Source organism: Andrographis paniculata, unplaced genomic scaffold (genome assembly GCF_009805555.1).
Source record: "Andrographis paniculata isolate CXL003 unplaced genomic scaffold, ASM980555v1 Contig45END, whole genome shotgun sequence".
NCBI lineage: Eukaryota > Viridiplantae > Streptophyta > Magnoliopsida > Lamiales > Acanthaceae > Andrographis > Andrographis paniculata.
In genome coordinates this window covers 3735984-3753898 of record NW_026137579.1, presented here as the reverse complement: position 1 = coordinate 3753898, position 17915 = coordinate 3735984, and the positions used below count along the sequence as shown (strand labels likewise).

The 17915-nt window shown below is 34.6% G+C and overlaps 3 protein-coding genes and 1 long non-coding RNA gene across 9 annotated transcripts; 2 read left to right on the top strand and 2 right to left on the bottom strand.

Annotated features, from left to right (window-relative positions):
- Positions 1-254: 254 nt before the first annotated feature.
- Positions 255-2022, bottom strand: LOC127251450 (protein OCTOPUS-like). The gene has a single exon (XM_051275144.1). It carries the CDS (start codon positions 1697-1699, stop codon positions 722-724), a length of 978 nt encoding a protein of 325 aa, XP_051131101.1. The 5' UTR covers positions 1700-2022; the 3' UTR covers positions 255-721.
- A 565-nt stretch (positions 2023-2587) lies between these two features.
- LOC127252184 (uncharacterized) lies at positions 2588-10641 on the bottom strand. Of its 5 annotated transcripts, none has more exons than XM_051276257.1 (21): positions 10396-10641; positions 10104-10322; positions 8732-8840; positions 8266-8640; positions 8119-8174; positions 7334-7580; positions 7209-7264; positions 6823-7069; positions 6571-6734; positions 6320-6465; positions 6141-6239; positions 5695-5830; positions 5481-5573; positions 5244-5405; positions 4615-4965; positions 4356-4495; positions 4198-4277; positions 3593-3703; positions 3396-3508; positions 3059-3268; positions 2588-2857 (listed from the first exon to the last, which is right to left on the bottom strand). In XM_051276257.1, exons 1-21 carry the CDS (start codon positions 10405-10407, stop codon positions 2588-2590), a joined length of 3396 nt encoding a protein of 1131 aa, XP_051132214.1. In that variant the 5' UTR covers positions 10408-10641. The 5 variants fall into 5 exon arrangements, with proteins under 5 accessions (XP_051132214.1, XP_051132210.1, XP_051132212.1 ...); XM_051276253.1 differs by having other exon boundaries at positions 10406-10641; XM_051276255.1 differs by having other exon boundaries at positions 3593-3700; positions 10406-10641.
- Positions 3106-4932, top strand: LOC127252185 (uncharacterized). The gene is made up of 3 exons (XR_007839032.1): positions 3106-3249; positions 3607-3899; positions 4873-4932. It is a non-coding gene; the product is annotated as an uncharacterized LOC127252185 (long non-coding RNA).
- A 1058-nt stretch (positions 10642-11699) lies between the features above and the next one.
- LOC127251370 (probable anion transporter 3, chloroplastic) lies at positions 11700-14819 on the top strand. 2 transcript variants are annotated; one of them, XM_051275032.1, is made up of 8 exons: positions 11700-12254; positions 12986-13212; positions 13304-13652; positions 13733-13777; positions 13858-14004; positions 14091-14228; positions 14314-14347; positions 14442-14819. In XM_051275032.1, the coding sequence occupies exons 1-8, from the start codon at positions 11793-11795 to the stop codon at positions 14609-14611; spliced, it is 1572 nt and encodes a 523-aa protein (XP_051130989.1). In that variant the 5' UTR covers positions 11700-11792; the 3' UTR covers positions 14612-14819. The 2 variants fall into 2 exon arrangements, with proteins under 2 accessions (XP_051130989.1, XP_051130990.1); XM_051275033.1 differs by having other exon boundaries at positions 12079-12254; positions 12981-13212.
- Positions 14820-17915: the final 3096 nt, after the last annotated feature.

The window sequence follows — 17915 nt, the reverse complement described above, 5'->3', positions numbered from 1 at the left end:
CTTGCTGTAAATGGGGTCTTGCAAGGATGAAATGATCTAGTCTAGCTCTTTAGTGCCTCCAGAAAAAAGGAATTTGGAATATGCTCTCTGCTTACAATTTGGGGAGGGATTTCATTATTTATGTGAATTGCCTGGACCAATCCCAACCCATCCCATCCCATCCCATCCCATGTACAGATATTATTGACTTAACTCCATACATACGAAACAGGACTGCTTGCTTTCAAGACCATTCCATTCCCTGAGTAGTAAAATTTTTTCATTTTATTGAACTGGTAATGGGAAACATGAGGAGTTGGGGTGGGGACAATATGTGGAGTTGAGCAAATTAGAAAAAGATAACTGATTCTGAGACTACATTGACAGAGACGAGAATGAAAGAAAGTTCTTCAAGAACTTGAGAGGTTAACTTCATAATATAGACCAATAAACTATGATCATTTTGATGCATTGGCCATGGCTGCAAGTCGAGATCATTACACATGGACGGCCGAGGTGTGCAACAAAAAAATGGGCTTGGCTGCTGCGGAATCTACGTTATTATGTATACATATCAGTTCAAAATGCAAGGCTGGCTACTTGTTCAATAAGACCTAAAACCAAATCACCATGAATATAATCAAGTAGAAAGAGGGAGATCAATGCTAATGAATCTGTGGCTGTGGCTCACATAAACTCCTCCATCCATTCGCGATTTATTATTTATTGGGCTTGATCTTCCCTAGCCTAGCTCCCTTCTTCTCCGGCTGATCCTTGTTAGCAAAACATTCTTTTTCTGAGTAGAGTCCATGTCTTTTTCTCCAACTAAAACTTCGGCCTGGCAGAAACCATCTGCAATGGTAGTAGGCAAAACCTTCGAATTGAAGCCAATCTTTCGATCATCAATCTCAGCAGCAACCACAGAGGCCCCAGTCCCATTCTTGTTAATCTTATTACATCTCCTCCTCAAAGAAGAGCCGAGATAGTAATCCTTCGTCTGCCTCGATCCTCCGGGCATGCTGACGTCCTCATCCATGCATCCTGCTGCAGGAATCTGTGCACAAGATCCTGATTCTGATGCATGAACATATTGGGAATCCTTCAATGCCGCCATTCTTGAAATACTCCTTCCTTTCCCAGTCCCAATTATATATCCATCCCAAGAAGCTCGAGGCTCCTCAAATGAATATTCTGGAATATCTAAGCTACTGCTTCTCCCAGCATCAACTGAAAATCTGGGGTTAGTATCAAATTCACAGGACCTCCTCCCAAACCCATAATCACCAACCTCCGGTTGAGTCTCCCTAAATTGATTAGACAATGAAGCTAAATTTTCAGCATCACGCTGCTTCTTGTTCTTATGCTTTCCCCGCCAGTTGCGCCATTTCTTGCTGAAAATTTCCCAGAAAGCTCCCCCCAAAATCTTCCTACCCGGAGTACCAATATCGAAGCGATCCTTAGGCTTCAATGGAAATGAAACGGGGTCTGAAGATTTCGGAGGTTGTAATGGCAGCGGCAAGTTGTTTTCTTCAAACGTAGACGAACAGGCGAATTTAACGGCGGCGGAGGGACAGGATTTGACGGTGGTGAGGCGCTCGCTAAGACAAGAGGGACAGAAGCCGGTGTAATGACCGTTGGGGTGGCGGACACAGATAAAGGAAGGGCGCCGTGGCGGCGGCGGCGGCGCTGTTGGGTCCGAAAAGGTGGTACTCATAACCATTCTACTTAACGCAAGCACGTGCAGAATTAGAACTTCGAGTACCTATAATATTTGTAACTTCGAGTATATTACCACCTACCAGTCCAGAACTAGAACTCGTGTGGTGAAGGTGAAGGAAGGCCGAAAATGAAGAGGCAATGAAGAATTAGGGCCGGCTTTTGGCCTCCAACCTATACATCGGGAAGAGAAGATGATGAATTGATGATTTTCTTGACTTTCTTTAATTATGTCTTTAAATGTTTTACCATGATGGGTTAGAACGTGTAGGAATAGGGAGGGAGGATTAATTACAGTCCTATATATAATATGCAAGAAGAAGAGGACGAAAGGCTCCATTTTTAGTATTTTGATATCACTTTCTTTACGGATCCCATCTCTTTATGAATTTATGATGGTAAAGAAGTAAGATTAGAACACTTAGAAAGAAATGAAGGGTTTTCTTTTCTAGGTAAAAAATTTGTTGTAAAAAAGAATGGAGAGGATGGTCAATATGCTTTGAGAGCCTTAGGATACAAATGTCAAACGTGAAATATGTATGAGCTGGAAGAAAGGAAAAGATGCTTGGGATTGGTCATCGGACGTCAGGCATGTCCTGTCTGAATGAATCCAGAATGGCTTTCCTGATGAGTGGAAGATATTTCCCTGTCCATGGCTACAGTGCATTTTGCTCCTTTAACACTACAGACAAAAGATGATATATGTATATGAATCCCACACATATTCCCCCATGTGAAATAAATTAATTCTGCCACCGCCAAAATGGTCTTGTTTGTTCATCCCCTTTATTATTCATCAAAATTAAGGTTTAACATGCCGCAAACGATGATGCCTAGAATCCTTTATATGCATCTACTAGATCATATTAATTTGACAATTTATTTGAAATTCTTACAATCTATGCCTGTCTGGTTGAAGCAATCTAGTTATTGCCTGAATCTTCTTTTCTATCAAAGGAAGCCTTGTAGCTGCTTCAGCCATACTTGATTTATCTTCTACAGTAATATTTACGGCAGCTAATTTGTGGAATGACTGCAGTGCATTCTCAGCTGCCGCTTCCAGATTACAAAGTGCTTCTTCCCATGATCCAGCGTCTTCCACCTCATGAATTTTATCATTGTCGATTTTCTGAAGTGGAATTTGTGGTGGTTTTTGAGCATCCTGTGGACATAAATATCATTTAACATATTAATAAAAGTTATGCATGTGGATGCAGCAGTCGTGGTGTGTTTGATGCCAAGGATCTTCACATTTTCATTCTATCATCTTTTGTTGGATAGGCATATAATTAGGAATGCTTACTATGATGTTTGAGAATAGAATAAACTTTAAGTTTCATTTAGCATTTATTCATCTGCTTACTTCTGTGAATGCTCTTCCCACAGGCAATGCCATTGATGGTTTGATGGACAAAACTTTAGAATTGCTACTTTTGATCTCTCCCAAGGATCCATAGATTGAATCTTCAGCAGCAAGCATGGGTGAAGATCTCTTTTCAACTCCCAGGAGATGCCTTTGCAGAGGAAATTGAGACGAGTTGCCTGTCTTTGTTGGTAACTCCCCTTTCTCGTCCTGAAAACAGCAAGATCATTTGGCATTTATTTATTAATTGCAACTAGCCAATTTGGAGCAAGCAACTCTTACATGCAGTGTAATTTACAAACGGTAAAAAAGTGAAAAAAGTCTTTTGTTTCCAAACCTTCAATTGCACTGACAAGCTGCGCAAATGTGCTTCACCATATTCATTTTCTTGAGATCCCTTCCTGGATGCATCGGTATCTTTGGCTGTACCTTGTGAAAAGCTAGAATGCTCTGTTTCATGAGAGAAAGAACACAATTATATGACTTTGTGCTGAATATTTATAGATATGTATGCATAGAACTTAAAAAGCTCACTATGTTGTTTGAAGGAGGATTCTTCAGGAGGATTCGCAATGCCGGAAACAGGGTACATGAGCTTAATGCGCTTGTTAGGATGAATCGTCTCCATAGCTTGGCTCTGGGCTACTGCAGAAAAGATTTAACTAAATCAAAACATACGGTTGCCAATTGACCAGTTTTTCTATGTGAAAATATAGAAGAATTACTGATATCTGGCAACCTTATCAAGTGCCAGGGTGCCAACAATTAACAATATTATAAGATAAAGATGGAAGTCAATTTGATGGAGAAACCTTCTGAAAGTTTTGGAAGACACGTACAGGTATACTACTTGAAATAATAATATTTAGTGTTTTCAATCATCAGGGTGCTTAGGAAAGACAGATACAGTAATGGAGCAAGCTTATGAATATCTTTCTCGCAATATGAATTAGTTGATCAAGCCTGTTCCTTTAATGCATTATCTGTTGCTTTTTCCAAAATTTTATCAAGCCCCTCATCTGATTCTTTAATATATCAGACCTTATATATGTATAATTCAGAAATGTCCTAGGTCAAAGTGATGTTAGAAGTAGCAGCCTTAGATATGCTTTCTGTTGCAGCTATGTGCTCATTCGTACCTGAGTCCCAACTTTCAGGGGAATCAAGCAGATCCATACAAACTGTATGAATAGTTAGCCAGCGATTTTCTGATGGCCTGCTGATTAACCACAATAAAACTAACTGTAAGAACTAAAAAGTGAGAACAACTTCATTGCAAAACTAAAACTACAATCACCTAAAAGTTTGTGAAGTTGGAGATGCTCCGCAGCTCTCTGTCTGCGGAAGGTGTCCGGACAAGGTCCCAGAGAACTGTTGGCCACTTTCCAGAGCATCTCTTGATGATTCAAGAGGCTCATTATTATTTTGTAAATCAACCTGATGAGACAAGTCATGGAGGCCAAAAAGAGCTTTTATGTAAATAATAGATTCTATATTAAAGATATATCTTTCCAGAATATTCCTAACTGCGGCTTTTGACAAGTTATTAGCTGTACCTTAGACGAACTAGACTCTATATCTGGATGTAGGGAATTGTTATTGAATTTACACTGTGCCCATTTTGGAAGTCGGGATATGCTGAACTTAAATCCCTTGCTTTCCGGACTGTTTAGTTCTTGGAGAGGCATTTCCTCACAAATAGGCTTCAGATTTCCATTTAAGGATGCTACTCTGCGATCTTTCCATTTATGGTCATCAATTAGATAGGACTTGATATGATTACACATTATAGGCTGATTTATGCTTTCTGGCAGATCATTAACTGGCGTTTCCTTAGTTCTGAGAAGCATCCTTGAAGACATATGAGTAGGGAGACTCCACACAAAGATGCAGCCATCAGCACCAACCTGAAGTAAACATCACATGCATTACCATCTAGGTGCGTAAATCAGCAATAGGCAAGGATACTAGAATGATCCATACTCAGACAGAATGAAAGATTGGTTACTCTGCATGAAAACTTTGAACTGACAGATGATGAAAACAACAAATAAATCTAACTGTATCATACATCAGCATACAATTGTATATTAATAGAGTCGGGAAATTTCCAGCCGCAAGGAAAGAGCACAAGATAAAATGGACCTTGAGAAGAAAGAAAATAAACACAAGCTATTCTACTTACCGAAACAAGATGTTTGCAGTCAGGTGAAAAGATAATGCCTGTTACAAACTTGCCATGTCCTGCTGCTTGAGCAACAACCTTCCCACTAACACAGTCATAAATGTTGATATATCTATTAGAGTAGGAGCAAGCAACATAACTGCAGCTTCCATCCACAGTTACCTGAAATAACAATTAAGAGGACATGGATGAATAATGAAATCTAACCTCCCTAATCCCAAAGTGACTCTGTCATACCTTCACTGGATTCCCAGTATCTCCATTCCCATCATGATTGAACCTTTTAATTTGTTTTCCAGATTGAATATCATATACATTTATCTTCTTATCCTGTAAGAATGTCATAGTAGAAGTTATGGTAAAGACGCTCATAACCACAATGATAATAATAAATGCAAATGGTAGTCAACAGCCACATAAAGATGGACACGGTTTTCTCACTCACTCATACCTCACCTACAGTACATGCAACATTCATCCGATGATCTACATCCATGTCATAAATTATTCCACTAGTTGCAATTCTTTTAAGGCAAGAAAATTTACATCCTGTGGAGTGCACATCTATACTGTGAAGAGTAAGGTACCTACAAGGGGAAAACAAACTGTCAGTCGAAGACATGGTGACAGGGATATCCACCAGATCAATCACTATGCAGCCTTAACACTCAGAGAATCATACCAATGCATTACTATTAACAAGTTTATATGTTACAGACTCTGTAAGCTAAAAGCGTTCAATAAGTAGCTGGCATCCAGATGTCTATGGACATGTTTAACCCTATGGAGAATAAGAGCTTTAGTGTATTATTAATATATCAAACAGGAAGTATCAGCATGTTCCTCAAAATTCTCAGGGGGACAAAATTAAATAAAAATGATTCAAGGAGAACCCACCTATCAGCACAGCTAAGAATCTGATGGCCATTTGATGAAACCTTTACTGAAGTGACAACAGATGAGTGGTGGTTAAGTGTCCCAAAGAGAATAAAATTCCTGAATTTATAGTGAAACAACATGATATTGAGAATGTCCAAAAAATATAAATTAACATGTGAAACACTTCCAAATCAAACCTGTCAGCATCATAAAGATGGATTGTCCCACTCTTCCTCCCTGCTGAGGCTAGAAATAGATGACTTCCCCAAGATTCCATGAAAGAAGTTTTATTTTTATCTGCCAAGTTAAAACTTAAAGAACAGATTTCTGAATCATGAGCATCCTACAAGAAGGCCAACACATATAAGATGCATGCTGGCTCAGAAAAATTCAGTTATGAATTTGGAAAATTATTAAAATAAAATACAATTTCAATTGATTATTCTACCTTAATAAAAATATAATCAGAAGTGTACAAATCAAATATGTGAATATCTCCCCGGAAATCACCAGCTGCAAGATACTTCCCATCTGAACTAATTGCCATAGAACGAAAACCTGTGGAGGATAAACCTTCTGCAACAGAATCACGTTCAAAGATTCCAGCATTGACTGAAGAATAGGACAGATATAAGCAATCCTTATTAACAAAACAAACTTAGTTCATTTCAAATGAAAGTATCAAGAATATACAAAATACCCAAATGTGTATCTCCATTAGAGCTGCCATCCCCACAATGTGTAAATCCATTTTCTGATATTTCAGATTGCGGTGCGAAATCCCATAACCTAATATTACCATCAACCGAACATGTAGCGAAAGATAATCCACCAGAACAACCTTTAGCAACACAAGAGAGAGATGGATCATGCATATTTTCACATGGAACATTTTTAATGCCCCATATGCACCCACCATGTGAAACAAGGACACAGCACCTGGTAGCCTGGATAAGACATATTCTGTTACTGCAATAAATCATAATTACTAGCATAAGTTCAAAATACTGACATAGTAACGCGAATAATATAGATGGATTAACATGTTGTGCAGAAGGCTGAAAAAAACAAAAATTTTATTAGTACCTGATCTATGCTATGAACATCCCATATGTAGAGGCTGTGATCTTCATAAATCACCACTGCAGGTAAAACAAATATTAGAAAAATGCATTGCAAATCCCACATGCAAAAAACTTTTTGATACTTGCCAAGCTTTTCATGTGTTGAAAATTGACATGCAACTGCATCTGGAAATGTAGGCTCGTTTTGAAGTTCAAATTGCTTCATATCCATTTTGTAGTCCACCATAGTTGATTTTTTGCATCTGTTGCCTTCAGCATATAGCAGTCGCCCAGCATATTCAAGAGATTTGGTGCCAAACAACTTTACAAGGCCATTGTTGCAAGCACAAGCAACCAAACTTGTCGATGTAGCTAGTGCGAAGCATTTAGTGACCTGAGATTTGACCACAAGAAAGAATACACCATGAATAGAACTAGAATCTCGTGCTGATTGTCACAGCTAACCACAAAAAAAATGACTGTATGAACTAGTACATATATTATATTATGAAACCTTCACCACCTTCAGCAAATGAAGTTTTCCAAATAACAGAGAAATTGTCATCATTACAACAGAAGAGGAGCACTCTTCATAATTAAAATAACACAATTAGGTCAATTTATTCATTTATTGTGCCTGATTACAGCTTATAAAATATGTACATATATTGTTAATGAACCATCTCACCTAAAAGCTTAGCCACACGAACCTTGCATGTGGACAATTTTTTTTTACTGAGGAAAAACACAGGACTTCCATCATTTACATATTATATAGTTTTCCAACATATATACTATCTTTTAATATTCATTTCAACAAAATAGATTTTGTATCCGATGTTAAAGGATGGCAACTTCACCATTTGAATAATTAACTATTTGGACTTATATAAACTTGAACAGCCAAAGGCATGAGAAACAGAAACATATACCTCTAAATCCACTGAGTTAATGACTGGTGAATTAGGATGCACCATGCATAGCATTCCTGCAAACAAAAAAATGTGGAATATTATTAATCAATGGAATTTATTGAATACATGATGTGTACGTGTGTTCAATTTATTTATTTGCCTTGCCTTTCTCTGTTACTGCATAGAAAGGTGCCTGTTCACTAGCATGAATGTGATTCACAGAAGAACAATCCATAGAGCTCATAGATGAAACAGCTACAAATGTAGAATCTTTGTGACGGCCAAGATCAACTTTCTTGTGCATGGTCACTGATGGAGGCCTAGGATTTGAACAAAATCCTTTTGGCCATCTAACTTTCCAGACCTTTAACTGATTCTTATCAGCACTTAAAATATATTTACTGTCTGATGAGAACACAATAGAAGCAGTAGGACAAGAAACTGATGATATTTTAATCCTTGCAGTTAGAATCTTATTTTTCCAATCCCAAAAACAAATACAACCATCACGAGGAAATCCAATCGACACCAAATATTTGCCTGCAAGCACAATAAGGATTGTAGAACCAGTGTGGTAAGTTTCAGACTCTTTTATCAGTTTTATAATTGTCAAAAGTGAAGCATAACTAACCATCAGGTGACAAAGCCATGCATTCTACGCCATATTGATGGCCTTTTAGCTCACATAAAAATGCAAGGGTATTGCTATTCCATACCAACACTCCAGGTTGGTACCCTGACTGGAAGACAAGTTAAATTTTAATGCTTATAGAAAAATATACTCTGAGCTTCAGTATCCATATATTTAAATATAATAATAAATAAATAAATAAAAGAGAGCAAGACATGCATTGAACGGGGGAGTTTCTTCATCATAAGTCATATGCAATCCAAATTTCCAAATGCAACAGGAAAATGTGAAGTATACATGTACATATTAAGGCAGCTTAATATGTTTGTTATAAGAAAAAACATATCTTCTTCCCAGTTGATGATTGGTCCAAAAAGAAGGGAAGGTTGGTTGAGCTCTGTAACACTAAATAAGTGCATAGAAAACACTATATGCTTTAGGCTCCTTCATGAGGCTGAATCCCTACTCCAATAAATCCAGTTTATGTTAAACTCACTGCCATTCAATTTGCACATGAAAGCTTTTTCCACCCATAAGTCACTGATATATTCAACACGCATAAAAATGTGTATGCCTACGTACTTGCCTAATACATGCAATCAATTCGAAGTTAACCCCTCTGTTTAGTGGAATAGCATAAGCTTGTTGCAAACTTGTGAATTGTGATCGAGAATGTACAAACCTATCTCTCTGTATCATACTAAGAAGGCATGCTTGATGGTTGGGCTAGTACGGAACCCCAAAACCACATGGATAATAAAATATTTTAACAATGTAGGAATACAAATTAATATTTATCACTTAAGTTTTGTAGATTGTAGCAGCCCAGAAACACCACCCATTATCATATGTAGTTTACATGGTTGGTTATTCTAGGATATGTAGAGAAATTTTTATTTATTGTATTTGAAGTGCTTTAAATGCCATCTTCTTGAATAGATTTTGGCACAAGAACTAAGACCCACTGGTAATTTAGTGGACTGACTGAATAGGGAATCTCATAAAGAGAGATGTGGCAAAGATGGAAATCCCCAGATTTCCTCTATATCTTCTATTACACTTTTCGTTCTGCTTCACCCCCATTTCCTATCAATGTCTGAACTCCAATCCTCTGATCCATTTCTTAATTATTCGTCACTTGTCTATGGGCTCAAGCCTCATATTTATCGTAGTTTGTACAAGCGGCAGTTAATATAAGCTCTAAATATCCAAAAAGAAAGATAATGGGGAGAGATCGACGAGTGTAAACGGTTTATGACAACAGGCATCAAAACACATTTCACGCGAGTACTAGAGGATTTTCGAACAGCTATTTTTCAGTTGAAACTTTCCACACAGTGTGTCGGACGGGATGTTCTCAAAATAACTATACCTGTCCTGCGGCAACAATACTAGCATCAGGCGATAAAGTGACACAGCTCAATGGTTTAAGAACCCGATTCGGTGCCATGAGATGCGATCGAATGCCCGAACAAACATTGTGTAGTACCACCACACAACCTGCAATATAAGCGAACTTGGAGCTCGAAGCATTCGATGCCAATCCATTCCCGTTTCTGGTAGTCAACCCAACTACTTCCTCTAAAATCAGCTGCAAGAACGTCAAAAATCAAAAACAAACACACCAATTTTTTAGGGGAGAACAAGAGGTAGGGTTATTCTACTTGCACGGACATTACTCGGCGCCGGAGGCTTGTTGGGGTTTTGACTTCGCTTCATCTCCTCTATCTGATTCAACTCAAAACCCTAACCAGCATCGCATTTGCACGAATCTGTGGAAATAAGTGAAGCGGGAGGAGAGGCGTCTTAAAAGAATGGTAAAATGGCCGTTACGCATCTTTCAAAATGCTCTCCCTCCTACGGTTCCTTTCTATGCAATTAGTGCGGTGCCAACTAAAATCGTTTGTTAACACCCCTCGTTGACTTTCAGAACGTAGCCAGGTGCGGTATTTATTCTCACCTTCTTGTCTATCCGTACAGAGTTATGGCAGTGGTGCGGTATTTATATATGATATTAAAAATATTATTATATTTATATTATAAAAAATTAATAAACTGGTTTTTTTTTTCTTCATTTGTATTAAATATTGACATATTAATTAATATTTAAAAATTAATATATAAAAAAATAATAGTTAAAAATAAAAATAAATAAGATCAAATTTTAAATTTATTGTATAAAAATAAAATAGTGTGGTTTTAATTTAACTAAAACAAATAATAATAGTTTTTTTTAATGATATGGAAATCCGATCGAATCTAATAAAACACAAACTAAAAGAAACTAGATTCGACCACACATGATAGACAAGATTTGAACCCATCAAAAAATTTAAACTCGTGACACTAAAGTAAATAGTTCACTTTTATCCTTTACTAAAATAATTGAGTTGATATTATAAAAAAATTTATTAACTATGATAGTGACATCTCTAAATTTTATACAAATACTCTAATTTCTTATTATAATAAATAAAAATGCAATAAATGCTCTAATTTCTTATTTGTGTTAATTTTTAAAAAAAAAAACTATTATTTTCAAAACTTTTATCAATTTAAATCAAAAATAGAAAAGTACGCAATAGAAAGCTCGTTAGTCAGAATAATAGTTTATTGCAATAATCAATTAATGGAAAATGATTGATATGCGTGGATCAGTATATATAAAACAAATTAGATTAATATATATATATATGTATATATATTTGATTGTTGTCCATTAGCGAGTGTAGAATAATATAATTCCCGACTTATTCAATGAATCTATGTGTAGCGGTTGGCTGCGTCGTACTTGTTTAAGCTAAGCAACCTGCCTGGATGTCCGAAACTAGCAGCATTTTTGTCCTACTTTCACCACCGTTCCCCATGCCGACGATCCCCAACTACCACGCCACGCCATCCATCGTAGCTAGCACCAATCCTTTTCTCACCAAACCTCTAAATCATAAATTCAACGTAGATGCATTTATAATACGCACTAGCTAGAGAGAGAGAGAGAGAGAGAAGGAGAGAGGAGAGAGAGTACAGACAGGGCCGGCTGAAATACATTTCCCGTTTTCTCATGGCACGCGTCGCGCCGTTTGAGCTGAATCTTGGCTCCAATGCACCGAAACCCTCGCGCCATTACACGCTTCATTCGAGGCCGATTATTTTAGGAAACCCTCGTTTCTTGTCCGAATCGCGAATTCAAAAGAAATGCCGGTTAAGCCTTTCGCTGGCGGGAGGGTTTCTAAAACTGCATGCAAGGAGCGCGATTCCATTTTTGGAGGATGAGAAGGGAAAGGGAAAGGGGCGGGGATACAGTGCGGTGAGGTGCAGGGCGGGGGCGGAGGGGTTGGATACGTCGCTCTTTGTGGACGGCGGAGAAGGCGGCGGTCTCATGGCGGCGGAGAGGTACAAAGTGGTGGCGCTGGTGGCCGCCGTCATGTGCCTCTGTAACGCCGACAGAGTTGTGATGTCTGTCGCCGTAGTTCCTCTTGCTGCCAAACATGGATGGAGCACTTCTTTCCTCGGCATTGTCCAGGTAATTTGATTCATTCATTAATTAATTTTCTTGGATTCAAATTGAGTAGGTGTGGTGATAAAATTAGCGTTGGTTGTGATTAGTTGCGACTCTGTCTGAAAATCATTTTGTTGTTGTTGAGAACGGGTAGAAGATCCTGTGAGGGAATGAATAAATGAAAAATGCATCATGTTAGGAAAGTGAATTTGCAGAGTTATTGGATATTATGATTGTAATATAGCTTCCCTAACACAGCAAGAAACAAAAAAATTGGTGAGATTGCGACAGTTGTAGTAGGTTTATAAGGCCATGATGTGTTTGGTGCAGCTGTGAGATGAGATCAAGCTTGTTAGTCTGTGAAGTGCAATATAGGCCATATTCAATTAATATATTAAGTAATGAATTAGACAGTGTTTAGTTCATGCCGTGACAGCAGAAATATGTGTCTTAACTTCCCCGGAAAAGCTGGCAGGGGAGACTTGGCAGTCCTACTTGCCCTGCCCTTCATGAGATTTGTGTGAGCTTAATAATGTCTTGATGAAGATTGAAGGGCAGGGCAAGAAATAAAAGGAGCCTGCTGATATGTTATTCAGATTTAGTATTCATTACTCAAAAATTTCGACAATCAAAATTCAATTTAAATAGTGCTTTAGCAACTCAGTGTTACCCATGAAAGTGACAAAATCCATAATCGTAAACTACATGAATATCTATACTTTGCTGATCACTTGTTGGGTTTAATTCCAGCACAGTCATCTTTCCTATGGGGATATGTGTTTTCGTCAGTTGTTGGGGGAGCTTTGGTAGACCGATACGGTGGTAAAAAAGTTATTGCATGGGGTGCAGCTCTATGGTCGTTGGCAACTCTCCTAACTCCATGGGCCGCAAATCATTCCACAACCAGCCTTTTGGCTGTTCGAGCTTTCTTTGGACTCGCTGAAGGTGTAGCTCTACCTTCAATGAATAACCTGTTGTCGAGGTAACACCTATTTCTTGTGAGCCAATACTTTTTCATCAAGGTGCACCTGTATATCATATTGATTTTGTTGTGTGTGTGTGTGTCTTACCAGGTGGTTTCCGAACCATGAAAGAGCTACTGCTGTTGGAATATCCATGGGAGGATTTCAGCTCGGTAATGTGATGGGATTGGTCATTACTCCCATGGTGATGGCGTCACTCGGGATTTCTGGTCCTTTCATCCTCTTCACTTCACTGGGGCTTCTCTGGTTAATTACATTTACTTTTCGGGTCGCTAACGACCCCCAAGAATGTGGATATATAAGTAAATCAGAATTGCGCCTAATCCAATTTGGGAAATCCGATACTAATGCGATCAAAAGCAAGTTCCCACCTCTAAGACTGCTCTTGTCAAAATTGCCATCTTGGGCAATAATCTTGGCCAATATCACGAATAACTGGGTAAAATTTCCTTTATCTTGAAGCCATATTGTTCTTTCAAGTAATATCTTAGTAAGACATTAGAATGCTCTTTATTGCAGGGCTACTTTGTTCTTCTAACATGGATGCCTGTTTATTTTAAGACCGTAAGTATCATCACTCGACTTTTTATTATCCTTGAGTTTATCTCCAATGATGCAATATACATAAGGCTATGGTGTTTTAGGTGTTTGATGTGAACCTGAAGCAAGCCGCCTGGTTCAGCGCAGTTCCGTGGGGAACAATGGCAATATCCGGATATGTTGCCGGGGCAGCATCGGATCACTTGATCAAACTGGGCTACTCCATAACATCGACGAGGAAAATCATGCAGGTAATGTCCTCACTCTTGTAGAGCAAAAGTTTTTTGTTTTGTTTTTAATCCCAGTTAACACTACTCATACATGCCCTTTTCAACAGTCCATTGGTTTCATCGGACCTGGGGTTGCGCTACTTTGCTTAAACTATGTCAAGACGCCAACCGTAGCAGCCGTATTTTTAACTATAGCCCTGAGTTTGAGCTCCTTCAGCCAGGCAGGATTTTTACTGAACATGCAAGTAAGTAATCTTCACAATTCGAAAGATGTTCTTTCCTCGACAATAGACACTTAAATAAGATTGATTCTTTTTACGGTTTGATCAGGATATTGCACCACAATATGCAGGATTTCTCCATGGTACACACTTAGAATCCCCCTTCTTTCTTGCTCATGCAGGCCTTGTCTGCAATTTCACAATAGTAACATTTGAATCGTAAATTTTGTGGAGCAGGGATTTCCAACTCGGCCGGAACAGTGGCAGCGATAGTAAGCACAATCGGAACAGGGTTCTTCGTGCAATGGCTAGGATCCTTCCAGGCATTCCTAACTCTCACAGCATACCTCTATTTTGCAACGGCCATATTTTGGAACTTGTATGCTACTGGAGAAACAATCTTTTAGCTTTAGGTTATATATGAAATTTGACAAGGCACAAATCAAACGGTTTTTCCGCTTCTCCAGAGTTGTATTTTTCTGTAGGGATGGATTAGCTGCAACAATATATGTCCTTATTCCATTTCGTCTTTTGGCACTCTTTTTCAAATGGAAAAAGTTTGTGTAACATCGTCATCTTCGTAATAATAATCTATATATTATGTATTTGAGCTCAGTCTCTATTCTTCAATTTGAGATTTTTTTGATTTTGTGATTTTTACTTTTATTTTTTTTACAGTTTTGTATGATATAATAGTAGGGTATTTACGGTTTTTAAAATCTATATAATTTTGATAGTATCTTTGATATATATACACTTCTTAAAGTTTATAAAAAAAAATTTCTAATTTACTTTTTATTTGGTTGAAACTCATCTTCTCATCTCTTTTTCATATTCCTCAATAAATTTAATTTTATATTTATTTTGATTTAAGAAAAAAAAAAGATAAAGATGCAGAACGTGATAGGTTTATAATTTAGATTTTTTTCAAGTTTAAAAAAAAAATCATTAATTATATATATTACTCCCTCCTATCCAAACACCGTGCAACATTTGTGTTTGGCACTGGAATTTAAGTGGGGAGTATTAAGTATGATAATTTGAGATAATTTGGATATTAAGTGTTGGAGAGAGAAATGATTATTTGTTTTTATTTGAATGATGTGATGGGATAAAGTGAAGTGTATATTAATATATGTAGATAAGTATTATCAATTATTTCTAAATTTGGAAATGTTGCCGTGAGTTTGGAACAAACAAAAAATTGAAATGTTGCAGGGTGTTTGAGACGGAGGGAGTATTTTTATAATTATTTTTATTTGATCTGTATATTTTTTTGGTGTCAAATCCTGAAGCATTCAAATCATATTATATCATTATTATATGATTTTTTTTTCAATTAGTTTCATCATTTTTATATAAAAAAAATTTCTTTTTTTTACTTTACTATTTTGAAGAAGATACCTAATCACTGTATTTATTTTTATACTTTTTTATAGTGTATAAATAATTTAATATGATATTTATTTATACTTTGCAAGATCTTATTTATTTTACAGTTTTTTTTATAAACTTAATAATATTTTTAATTGATAATTTTTATATTATTTAAATTTTATTTTCTATTCTTATATTAACTTTTTTTTTTATAATTTTTTTTTTTTTATCTTTATCGTTTTCCAAAAGATATTGAATTCGATAAGTATTAAAATATACTCAATTCGTTCCGACAAAGATGAAATATTTTGTTTGGGCACGAAAATTTATGTAATATAAATTAGTTATTTAAATAGTGAATATTATTATTAATACAAATAAAAAAAAATTATTTTTATTTTAGAATAAATAAATAAAATATAATAAATTTATTTTAGAGAATACATTTAGTTATTTAAGTAATACATAAATTTATATTTTATAATACATTTAGTTATTTAAATAACACATTTTATAATACATAAATAAGACATTTTAAAATAATTATTTATAAATAACTAAAATAAAATATATAAATAACTAAAATAATACATTTAAATAACTATATAAAATAACTAATTTATGTATTATAATAAATGTATTATGAAATATAAATTTATGTATTATTTAAATAAATACTGAATAAATTTTAGAATAAATGTATTATTAATAAAAAAAAGTATTATATTTTAGAGAATACATTTTATTAATACAAATAAAAAAATTTATTTATTTATTTATCATTAACCTAAATTAGTTTTGTAAAAAAATTGAGAGTTTTAAAAGTAAATAAAATATTTGTTAATTCAGGAGACAGAAATAAAGGGTTTTAAGTGGGTCATATGTATAAAATATTAGAAATTTAATTAAATTTATTTATATTTGCTAAATGTATTTAAAATTTGATAAATTTATTAAAAATAGAAAAATGTCATATTTTCTGGATGGACAAAAAAACGAAAATGAATCATCTGTGGCAGGACCAATGAAATATTATTTTATTGATTTGTATTTAATATATAAATTTATTGTTAATTCTTATATATCATGTATATCATATTCAATTAATATATATTTGAATAATGTTAGTCAATTTTTTAAATTTTAAATAATTTTTTTAATATAATATTTTTATTTATAAGTTAATGTCTAATCTTATTTTAAAAAATAAGTATGAATAATTGTAGTTGATATTTCAGTGATACTATTTATTGAATTAAATTACTTTTTGCTTATTTATTAAATTCGCAATACAAAATTAAGATAAATAATTATCCACAAATTGAAAAAAAAATACTAAAAATAAGTTTTTAAAACAAATTCTCTATTTTATTTAAATAGTTATTATGATGTGTATAAATAATTTAATTATGTCATATATAATAATTATATTAAAAATTGTTACATAATTATCCTACAGTATATACTTACTTTATAATTATTTTTTTCATCTTATAATTATAACTTTTTTATTTTTTATATGAATATTAAATTTTTCACCATATTTATGTTCAAAATATATGAAGTGAAACTAATATTACAAAAGATTGTATGTTATTGTTATATAATTATAGCACAACATATAGTTACTTTATAATTAATTTTTTTCAATTTAAAATTTTAATTTTTAATTTTTATATGAATATTAAGTTTTCCGTATTATTGGACAAATGAACCATATTAATGTCCAAAATATCTGAAGTAAAACTAATTTTATAAAACTTGTATATTTATATAACTACAAATACATCGCAATTTTTTATTTATATTTTATATAAAAAAAATTAATGTAAGTATGATGCTAAGTTGACAATAAAAGAGATACAATAAGTATGAATTTACAATTGTCACACAAATAATCTTAATTTATCTTTCGATGTCAACTATTTTATTTTAAAAATTTACAAAATCAGACATATTTTACACGTATAAATATATAATTGACACATTTATAAATTTGTTTACATATATATAGTATTAACTATATCTTTATGAACATAATAAAACAAATTGCACATAGTAAACTTACTATTAATTGTTGATTAATTTTAAAAATATTTGTATCTTTCTACACAAATTTTAAATATAATTAATTATTTTTTTAATATTACTCTAACAATTTATAGTAAGGGTGTGTTCGTTTGAGAGATTTGGACAAAATCTCACTATTCATCCAAAATTTTCTCTCCAAAAACGTCAAATATCTATTTTTTATTTTTTATATTATACTAAAAATCAATTTTACATTTAAAACATCACATCATCACCTATTTATATCACATCATACAACTATTC